This window comes from Pantherophis guttatus, chromosome 3, assembly GCF_059756535.1.
Source record: "Pantherophis guttatus breed Tessera chromosome 3, ASM5975653v1, whole genome shotgun sequence".
NCBI classification, from domain to species: domain Eukaryota; kingdom Metazoa; phylum Chordata; class Lepidosauria; order Squamata; family Colubridae; genus Pantherophis; species Pantherophis guttatus.
In genome coordinates, this window is record NC_142065.1 from 114,569,567 (window position 1) to 114,581,196 (window position 11,630).

Below are 11,630 nucleotides of genomic sequence, written 5' to 3' on the forward strand. Positions count from 1 at the left end.
CCCATGCCCTTTTTGGCCTGGACGGCCTCCTGCAGCACTTTGCTGGCCAAAACAGGGCATGGGGGGGGCCTCGTGTACCCGATGCCCCGTTTTGACTGGCAAGTGCTGCAGAAAGCTGTCCAGGCTGAAAATGGGGTGCAGGGGGGGCTCGTGTGGCCTCCTCATGCCCCATTTTGGCCAGCAGAGTGTTGCAGGAGGCCATCCGGGCTGTGCACCCCCATGCCCCATTTTGACTGCCAGAGGCACCACGGACCGGTCCTTTGCTATTTCCAGGCCAGCCCCACAGGCCAGATTTAAGCACCTCAGAGGCTGGATTTGCCCCACAGGCCTTGAATTTGACACCCGATATAATGGAACTCCACCTCCTCTTTTGTTAGGTCTGTTTCTTTTGAAGTTTGTATCTTTCTATTAGTACATTCCAGTCATGAGTTTCATCCCACCAAGTTTCTGTAATGGCAACTACATTATACCATATTTGCCCTCATGTACTAGTATTTCGAGTTCATCCTGTTTGTTCTGTAAACTTTGAGCATTAAGTGTATAGGCATTTAAGTTTTTTGTAGCTTACTCTGGGTATGTTTACCACATCTACTTTATATCTGTATTTTTCTCCTTTCTCTTTACTCCTTACCTCCTTATTTGACTTGGTATTTAATGGTTTACGCTTGGAATTAGGTCATATATATATTTAATATTTAAATTAAATATAATTTAATATAATGAAAAACCTATTATATTTTATTATAGTATATTATATATTTTGCATAGAAAACCTACAATAGCCCAATAGAATTAGGAGTTGGTTTGATAAAATAAAATCCTTATTCATGGATATCATTGTCCTTTCTGATGCTACTCTTTGGCACATGAAATGCTATTTTGAATCAGTCATTTTCCTTGTACCTTCTCAAATTATTCAACCATGTTTCTTTAAAAACTATATTCTTCTGATGAATTTATGTTGAAAGGGTTCTCTTTCACAAAGTGGTTTGTGGATCTTGTCTGCTCTAATCAATTAATGTCCTTTTCGCATAAACTAGAAAGAAAACAAGACTCTTTGTTCAAAAATTAAATCATTGCTCTTACCTTTGATATTCATAGGGGGCATGCTAACTTCTGGATAAATAAGAGCAACAATAACCACAAAAGGAAAATACGCATGTCAAAAAAGAAAGCTTGGTGGGTGGGTGTCCAGAACCCTTTATTACATAGAATGATCTTCAAACAAAATAAAATGCACAGGTCTAGGTGTAACTAAACTTTTTGGAGCTACATCACACAGACCTGAGACAATTGACAAAATAATGAAATGCACTAAGCATCTTCATATAGTCTTCAGGGATAGCAACACCCTGAACATGTTTTGGGAGCCTAAAATTAGTAAACTAGTAAGAGCAGTAAGGTCAATGTAGGTAGTGACTTGGTTAATGCCCAATACCCTACCCCAGATCCAGAGCAAGACTGCATTATCCTTAAACATTTGCATGTTTCAGGATATGTAATATCTTCAAAACTTATGTTCCTAGTGCTTCTTCCCTTTATATTCCCCTCTACTGCTTTTTTGGCTGAGAGAATGGCTACTTTATACAAGAATGTTTAGATTCTCTTCTGCCAATTCTTTTGCTTTTATTGTCCGCTGTAATGAACAAGTTGAATATTTTCAATTTATAGGCCAAATGTTCATACCCTTACCTACTGACAAGACTGAGCTTTAAAAGCATATAGTAAATCCCACCACAATAAGATTGACTATATATTTTTATGGGGGATAGTATGGCAAAATACCAAATTTGATTCCTTGTTTCAGGTTGCTAAGTGAGGAATGGATATGCATGGCCAAATGAGGTATCCAATCTGGTATCTGAATTAGCATACACTGGAAAAATCTGTTGGTATGTGATCAAGACACCAGTGAGAGGATGGGAGATCATTAAGAAAAAAATAGTCTTGCATTGCTTTCAGGCTTGTGCAACATTTTTGCTGGGAAACTGTTGCTCTGTTTTGTGTCCCAATAGTTCTTGCGTAAAGGGATTGTCCCATGCCTTATTTTAGAGGCAGTCTGTGTAGTTCATATAAAAGCAGCAGAGTTATAAATTAAGCTGCTGCAGGAATAAAAGTGAATGTTCATCATTCTGAGAATATCAGTTTCCATTTATAGTACTACCTGTATATTTTCCCAGGCCAGTGTAGCCTGAAAAGCTCTGGAACTTCATGCCATCAGAACTGAAGTGTGCATACATGTGAATGAAACAGAAATACTTGTTTTCTGAAAAATAGAAATCTTGCACTGAATCATTTTATAAATGATTTATAATAAATGTTCTTAAAATATGAGATGTGATGTTAAATAAGATTCTTTGAAGGGCTGGCTGAAGACTTTGGCAATGTTAGAACTTTCCTGGCCGAATGAGTGAGGCTGCTGCTTGCTGAGAGGAACTGAACAGAGCAAAGGATCTACTTAGCAAAGATTTAAAAAACTGCCCCAAATCCAGTTTTCTGCAGCGATTATACGGGACCTTTTTTTGTTTTTGTTTTGTTTGAAAATAAGAAACTGTAAACACAACCATTTCCAATAAGACTCAATATACTGGTGCGCTGACTGAAGTGCCAGTCCTGATTCTCCCATCCTGCCCCATCCCGCCCTGTCCCTTTCTTTAAAAAAGGCTGTGATAACAAATTCTCATTTCTTACAAGTTGAAGCACAGGTAACAAACAGATAGAAAAGATCAGATGCTGGAGTGGATGAGGTTCTTTTTGGAAGGTCCATTGGTTTTGCTTTCTTTCCAGAGGGCCCCTTGGAAATACCTGAGTTGCAGGGGATGTTCCTCCATTTGTTAAAATCTTGTGCTGGAAGCAACTCTCTATGCTGGGATGAGAGCAGTATTACTTCTTTGCCCCTTCTCTCCACCCAAGCAAACAAGAACCAATGCTGATATCTAAGAAGAGGCTCATCATGTGTCCAAAATCTCCCTGGTGGGGGATGGCTCATGAGGAAGGCCTTGTGTATTGTGGAGGGTCTGGTTGTGGGGCACTGAGTTCTGCTGGAGCTCAAGTGCAATGGCATTTTGTGGGAACTCCTTCACTTGCTTCTTATATTCTAGGAATGTGCAGACCTTGGTAGCAATGGCAATTATATTCTTGCCAATGAAGATTGTAGAGACTCTGCTGTCTTGAAACAGGACCATATTAATGGCTCGGATGAATATGGTAACCATGTTTATGGTCACCAGACTCAGGACAGGGTAGAGCATCATTTTCTGGGGAGCAATATGCTCTCCTTGCATGCTAATCTCACTCAAAGAAACACAGGGCAGGATCAGGAGCAATATGTAGCAATAGAAGAACATGAGTCCTTCTGCCCAGATTGGCAGACCAGTCTTCTGTGGTTCCCACAGGTTGGCTTGAATATCTAAGATATCCAATAAGTCCAAGGCCACCCAGAAGAGACGCCCTCGCAAATCCTCTTTCTTCCGGAAGGTACGTATATATTCCATGCTGTCCAAGGCTACTAGCACTAGGTATAATCCTGGCACACAAATAGAGAGAAGCAAGGTCAGTGCCTTTCTAGCCACCGTCTCCAGATTTCTCTTATCAGCCTTATAGTTCTGGAATATAAAATACAGTTTGATTTCCAGCACAAAGATATAGAGGAACCAAAGAATCATAGCATAGCCCCGTTTGGCTGTCTTCACCTCAGCCCCCACCCAGACGGCCACATAGCGCAGCACAATCAAAAAGCAGATGTCTCCTACCAGAACTATGATGCAGACACCAATTTTACGAGGCCCTTGGTTCTGCTCTACCAGATAAGCATCCATGAATGCCATGCTGGTCATAATAACAATGGTAGTAAGACACACATGGTGCTTATCTGGAGGTGGAAGCACCATGATGAGATGATGGAACTACCCACCCTTTTCTTCCCACTTTGTGGTATTGCTCCAAGGGCCAGCCTTACATTTATCACGGGTGAAATCTATTGAAAGTGTTGGCAGTGAAACTTAATTATAAAAGAAATTCCAGTAAGGCAATGACAGATGAACCTGTCATCAAATACTCTCAAGTTCTGATCACTCAAAAGTATAGCAATTATCTGAATTGTTTGCTGCATATAGATCAAGATTTCCACCAGCAGAAAGATCTTTTGCTGCTCCCCACAGCATTCACCTTCTGACCATGCATGTTGTTAGCATTTCTGATAGTATCTTTGAGAAGACCTTCATTTCAGTTATAATTGTTTAATTTTTCACTATTAATGTCCTTCTTGAAGAATGAGGAAGCCCTCACTGGCTTGTAGATAATCCTCCTTATGGGATTCTTGGCAGCAGCTCATCACGTTTTTCAGCAATTAAAGAAATGACCAGGCATCAAATGATCAGGCAGCATGCTAGAATAGCAGGTCAAAACTTATTGCTCTCCAAAAGCTGAATGATTCAGAGTTTTTCAAAGCTGCAAACAGGGGCGATCATTTCCCAGGGTATCTTTTCCCCTGTAAGTCCCCCTGCTCCTCCATCCATGACTCTATCCGGAGCAGAATCCATGGAGAGTAATACTTGTACTTCCAAGAGAGGCTTCTGATCCAGCATCTCTTTCTTGCTACTATCCATTCTGAGCTGGAAAATAAAAACCCAGAAGAAAAATAAGTAAGGGAAGTTTCAGTCACGCGATTCAAGAAGCTGCCTTTTTCAGCATGGGTATTGAGAGTTAGAGGAAAGTAGCAACTCCTCTGTTTTACAACCTTGTATTACAAAACACCTTAAATACTTTGAGAGAGGGGAGCAAATAACCTGCATTTGGGAAACTGTGCTGGCTTTGCAAATGATACAGAAGAAGCTCTGTCATCAAGAAAATTTAGGCAAAGTTACATTTGCAGCATAACAGTATACTGTTGTTCTGCAATTGCCTTTGATAAGCCTCCTTTTAACTGCTTTTCTAAAATTGTGGTTCTTGCCTTTTGGAGGGAGATACCCAATCTTATATTAAGGTTGATACTTTCTGTTTAAGACAGAGGAAAGGAAATATTATTTATATTCTGATATTCTTTTTTTAATTTTTATTTATAACACAACACAACAAACACAAAACACATAATATAAATTCCTTTTTTACAACTGTTTCGTAACAGTCATCTTCTAATATTTACATCTTCCCCCATTTCCCCTTATACTGTACTTTTCCTTCTTGTCCCTTTTTCTCTTATTTACATTATAATTCCTAACAATCATGATATTAATTTTGTACATTTTATACCTTATCCTATAAACATTTTACATTTATAATTTCTCCCCTGTTCTTATTGTTCACTATTTCTAATCTTCAGCCAGTTGTACCATTTATTCCATACTACATACATATCTTCCTTTTCTTTAAGTTCTTTTGTTAATTTGTCCATCTCGGCACACTCTAAGATTTTTTTTATCATTCCTTCTCTGTTAGTGTATTTTTATTTTTCCAATTTTGTGCAAATGATATTCATGCAGCCATTATAATATGTAAAATCAAATATTTGCCGCCAGGCAAGGCCACCAAAGATGATATGTTCCGACTTCCGGTTGGCACCGCAGGTGTCGTGGACGGTCTCCTTAGACCACCAGCCCCGCGATTTCGTAAAAGCCGCTTTGACAGCGCTAATCGGCTGTCTGGCGGCTGAAAAACCTCTCCATTGGGAGAAGGAGAGGAGAGCCGGTGGGTGTGAGTAGAGCTCCCCAAAAGTCCTCTGGAATAATTCCAGAGGCTTGGAGGGTGAGAGCTCCCCAGTCAGCCCACTAAGAAGCTCCGAATCCGGGACAACTCTGTTTAAACAGAGCCAGACGCCGCGTCCAATCCTGCTGGCAAAAGTGAGTTTAATTGATTACAAGCGCAGGCAGAGCGGAAACAGGAGAACAAGCTTTAAAGTAACAGTGCTTAACTCCGGACTTACATTGTTTCTAACTGAATTTCCTTGAGCTGGAGGCTGAAGATGGCACCTTTGTTATGGGTGTGAAAGTGAAAGTCAGAAACGAAAGTGCTTATTGAGAACTTTGCACTGTGAAAGTGGATTAAAGCTGCTGAGAATTGAGAGTTTGTGGAGAAAAGACTATCTTGCTTGATAAATTAGAGACTATAAATTACAAGCTTTTGAAAATTGTTCAAGGGATTTTGTGGCTTTGAAAGGAAAAAAGATCCTTTAAAAAAAAAAAGATGGCTTCTAAACAAGTTAAGCCAGGAGTTGCTAAAGGAGGAGGAGGTTCTCCAATAGTGTCTGTAGTGACACAGAAAGCACAACTTCAGGCTGACTCACAGAGTCAGGAGGTTGCTTTTAATGATCTCAAAGAATTTATGAAAGAAGCCATGAATAACCAAGCTGCAGCTATGAATAACCTAACAGTAATTGTGGAAGGGAAATTAAAGAAATTTGAGGAAGATATAAAGTCAATTAAAGAAGTTGTTGCAGTAAAGCATGATGAAATAAGAGATGATATCGTTTTTGCAGTCTCAGGATTGTCAAAACTTGTTATTCAGGTGGAAGAGAGAGTGGAAGAAATCAATGAGGCCAATTTGAATTTGGAAAACAAAGTAGGAGATATTATGACTAAAACAGAGAAGGTGGATGATGAATTGGTAATGTTACAATATAGATCCATGGAATTTGCCTTGAGATTGAGAGGCCTGAAAGAAAATAGTAAGGAAAATCTAAAGGACATTTGTGCTGAAGCTATTGCAGAGATAATTAAAGAAAGACCAGAAGATGTGGCAAGTCGAATTGATAAAATCTACAGGGTTAACTCCTGGTTGGCAAGACAAAGACAGTTGCCAAGAGATGTGGTGATTTATTTTACAACCAGGAGGATTAGAAACAACATCTTACAAGCTTCTTACAAGAATAAGGTTCAAGTGGCTGGGCAAGAAGTGGCGGTTTTGAAAGAGATCCCTCCAAAAATGTTAAGAAGCAGAAAGGATTTTGGCTTTTTGGTAAATGAACTGAGAAATCAACAAGTGCCGTACAGATGGGATGTTCCAACTGGTTTAATAGTGACTTATAGTGGAGAAAGATACTGGTTAAACACAGTTTGGAAGGCAAAAGATTTTTATGTTAATGTTCTAAAGGCTGGATACCCACCCTCACCGGGGGGGGGGGGTTAGAAAGAAAATGGAGATGCTACAAGAAGAAAAAGATGGAAAGCAGAAACAAACTTATGCTGAAGTTGCAGCTGGAGGAATCACCATGGAAGAAGACCTGGATCTTGGGGGCCTACCCCCAACTCTGGAACCATCTAAGAAGGGAGAGCCAAGAGAATAACGACTGACCCGAGCAATTTATAAACTTCCAGAACAACAATTAAAAATGCAACAACCTCAACATTTTCCTCAAGAAGTTCAAAAAACAGAAGCAGTGGGGGGGGGGCTAGGCCGAAGAGTAAGGTGGAGGAGGATGTTCAACTGATGCTCATGAGGCTTCGAAAGGCTAAAGATGGCAACTAAATTCCTATCTTGGAATGTTAATGGTACATATACATACTAAAATAATACAATGGGATTATACATCTTTTATATTAATGGGTGACTGGAATGGAGTAATAGATACACAGAAAGATAAAAAAAGTTTATCAAAGATCTCAACATGTGCGAAATTACCTAAATCCTTTTTTGATATGATGGAAGATATAGAACTGAGAGATATTTGGAGAGAACGCAATGAGGAGGAGAGAGACTTTACTTTTTTTCCTGATAGACATCAATCCTTCTCCAGGATTGATTTTATACTAACCACAAATGATTTTATTTCTAGGGTGAAGAAGATGAAGATATGTCCAAGAACTTTAACTGATCATAGTCCGGTTTGGGTGGAATTGGAACAAGAGAGGGGAAAAAGGAGGTCCTGGAGGCTAAATGAAAATTTATTTAGATATGAAGAAAATGTGAATGAGTTTAAAAAACAAATGAAAGAATTTTTTGCTATTAATATGCATAAGGGTGCTTCTATGGAAATGATTTGGGATGCTAGTAAGGCTTATATGAGGCATACTTTAATACATATGAATAATAAACATAGATTATAACAACAAAAGAAGCGGAAAGAGATAGAGGAAGAAATAAAAAAGAAAGAACAATTACTTATACTCAATCCAGGAGATAAGAAAATTAAAGAAAGAATAAATATACAACGAGAGCAATTTAATATGTTAATGGCTGATCAGGTGGCAACTAGTTTACAATATGCTAAATATAATATATTTTGTAATGCCAATAAACCAGGTAGGTGGTTGGCCTATATGCTGAGGAAAAAACAGAAATCACGAGTCATTGGTAAGATAGAATTTAGAGGTAAGGAAGTACACCAACAGAATATGATCAAAAAGGCTTTTTTAGAATTTTATACAAAGTTATATGCTAGTGACTCAATACAAGGTATAGATATAGACAGATACTTAAAGGAAGAGAATATTCCTGAATTAACGTTAGAACAGAGGGAAGGATTGAATCAGCCAATAACTTCTGAGGAGATTATTGCAGCAATTAAGCAGTTAAAAATAGGGAAAGCTCCGGGAACAGATGGATTAACAGCTGTTTATTATAAGAATTTACAGTCTGAAATGGTAGAACCGCTTAGAGTTTTATTTTGTAAAATTCAATTAGGGGGAGGAGTTCCACCCTCTTGGAGAACAGCTTTTGTTTCACTGATCCCGAAGGAAGATCAAAATTGTACCAAACCTGAAAATTTTAGGCCAATATCACTTTTGAACACTGACTATAAAGTTTTTGCCAAGATATTAGCGAACAGACTAATGCCAGTTATGCAACAAACAATTCATAATGATCAATTAGGTTTTATAAAAGGGAGGCAAATGAAATATAATGTTAGACAAATTATAAATTTATTGGAATATTTGGGGAAAAAAAACAACCAGGTCCCTGCAGCGTTCATATTTTTGGATGCAGAGAAAGCATTTGATTGATTGAATTGGCAATTTTTGTTTAAGATAATAGAAAAAATGCATTTTGGAGAGTGTTTTATACAATCAATTAGAGCAATATATCAGGAACAAACAGCACAAATAATAGTTAATGGAGGTTTAACAGATGTTTTTAAAATTGAGAAAGGTACAAGACAGGGCTGTCCTTTGTCTCCATTGTTGTTTATTTTATCTTTAGAAGTTTTGTTGAATAAGATACGTGACTCTGATAAAATAAAAGAAATTGCAATTAGACAGCAGGATTATAGATTAAAAGCATTTGCAGATGACCTGGTTGTTACTTTATCTCAACCTATAGAAGCGGCTCCACATATGTTGGACATAATAGGTCAATATGGTAAGGTATCTGGATTTAAAGTAAATCAACACAAGACAAAGATGATAACTAAAAATATGTCCATATCTCAAAGAGAAGATTTAGGGAGAATAACGGGATTTGAAATAGTTAAAAAGGTTAAGTATTTAGGAGTATATATTGCAGCCTCAAACACGAAATTATTTAAAAACAATTATGAAGTTCTTTGGCAAAAAGTGCAGAAAGAAATGGAAAATTGGAAAAAGCTACAACTATCTCTACTGGGAAGGATAGCAGTAATAAAAATGAATGTATTACCTAGGTTTTTATTTTTGTTTCAAATGATACCAATGCTTAAGAAAGATGGAAACTTGAGGGAATGGCAGAAAGGGGTTAATACCTTTATTTGGGGTGGGAAGAAACCAAGAGTGAAACTGAAAATTATACAGGATGTACGTAAGAGAGGAGGTCTTAAAATGCCTAATTTAAGATTGTACTATGAAGCAGCTGTTTTATCACAAATTAGCGATTGGTTTAATTTAACTGAAGAGAGAATGTTAAATATAGAAGGTTATGATTTGTTATATGGATGGCATGCTTATCTGTTATATGAAAAAAAAGTGGATAAAGTGTTTAAGGGTCATATACTTAGAAATGCGTTGCTGAGGGTTTGGAAAAAGTATCAATATAAGTTAAACTATAAGATACCCATATGGGCAAATCCTAGACATGCAATAGAAAATATAAGTATAGAACAAAAAACAGAGGTGATTACTTATAAAGAGCTTCTTTTTTTGGAAAGGGGTAAGCTGCAATTGAAATCTCTAGATGTATTAAAAGAAGGGATAATTTATACTTGGTTTCAGTACGGTCAGCTTCAAGCTAGATGGAGGGAAGATCAAAAAATTGGTGTCATGCAAAATGAGAAAAATTTGGTGAAACAGATTAAAGATCAAAGTCAGATGCATATTAAAAGGTTGTATAACGCTTTATTGGAAATAGATTCAGAAACGGAATTGGTTAAGCATTGTATGATAAAATGGGCACAAAACTTTCAGGAACCAGTGATGATGGAAACATGGGGAAAGATTTGGGTCAGAAATGTTAAATTTACGCAAGCACAAAATTTGAGAGAGAATTTTTATAAAATGTTTTAAAGATGGCACTTAGATCCTAAAAAATTATCATGTATGTATCCGAACTTTCAAGCTAAATGTTGGAGATGTGAATGTGATGATGCAACTTATTGTCATATATGGTGGACCTGTAAGAAAATCAAGGCATTTGAGATAAAAATTTGGTGGGTGATGCAGAACATTCTGAAAAAAAGGTTGAAATTTACTCCTCAATTGTTTCTACTGGGTATAACGACGGATTGTACAGTATTAGAGACTAAATTGATTTTGAACTTAATAACAACAGCCAGGCTGTTGGTAGCGCAATACTGGAAGAAGATTCTTTGCCTACTATTGAAGAGTGGATACTGAAAGTAACGAATTTAGCAGAAATGGTGAAAATTTCAGTGTATTTGAAGGACTATACATAAGAAAGATACGTATCGGAATGGAGAAGATGGATTGATTATATTCAAAATAAGTATCAGACAAGAAAATATCAAATATCTTATGAATGAATGTTAAGTATTAGAAGTATTATGTTATTTATAGTGGAGTTAAGGGGTCAGGGGGGGATTTAGTAGTCTGAGGATAGATAGGTTAATTTAGTTTATGATTGTTAACTGAAATACCTTGTATTTTGCTCTGGGAAGTCTGGGGGGGAGGGGGGGATGAGGGGAGGGAAAGGGTGGGGGAATATTGGGGGGGAATCTTTTTGTAAAACTTTTCAATAAAAAAAAAAGAGCAAAGATGATAATATGTTCCATAGATCTTGTTGCATTTCCAACATATTGGCGAGCTGGTCGGGAACATCTTAGCAAGCCTTGCCGGTAGGAGGTGCCATCTGTAGAACATCTTCAACTGGTTCTCCTTGAATGCCACAGACATAGTTAATTTCGTATTTATTTGCCACATTTTCTCCCATCTCTCCAGTTCTATATTATAATTAAAATTTTTGGCCCATTTAATCATTGTTTCTTTAATTACCTCGTCTTCCATCTTGTACCGCAGTAAAAATTTATATATCCTACTAATTAATTTCTCCTCTGTCCCTTGTATAATTTTGTCTAGTTCATGTTGCTCATTTTGTATTTCATATAATTTTATATCTTCTCTATGTTTAGACTGAATTTGCGTATATGTCCACCAATCAATTTCAATATTTAAATCCTGTTCTAATTCCTGTTTCGATTTCAAATTTCCTTGTTCTTTTAGTACATTCCTATATCTTATAATCTTATCCATCTCAATTAAATTTGGGTATTT

At 37.3% G+C, this 11,630-nt stretch overlaps 1 protein-coding gene across 1 annotated transcript; it reads right to left on the reverse strand.

The window, feature by feature from the left end:
• Positions 1–1,184: 1,184 nt before the first annotated feature.
• Positions 1,185–4,012, reverse strand: TMEM121 (transmembrane protein 121). The gene has a single exon (XM_034409940.3). The coding sequence runs from the start codon at positions 3,888–3,890 to the stop codon at positions 2,952–2,954; it is 939 nt and encodes a 312-aa protein (XP_034265831.1). The 5' UTR covers positions 3,891–4,012; the 3' UTR covers positions 1,185–2,951.
• Between the last annotated feature and the right edge of the window lie 7,618 nt (positions 4,013–11,630).

Coding starts and splice junctions, on each gene's coding strand:
- TMEM121 (XM_034409940.3), bottom strand. CDS start 3,890: ATGGTGCTTCCACCTCCAGATAAGCACCATGTGTGTCTTACTACCATT.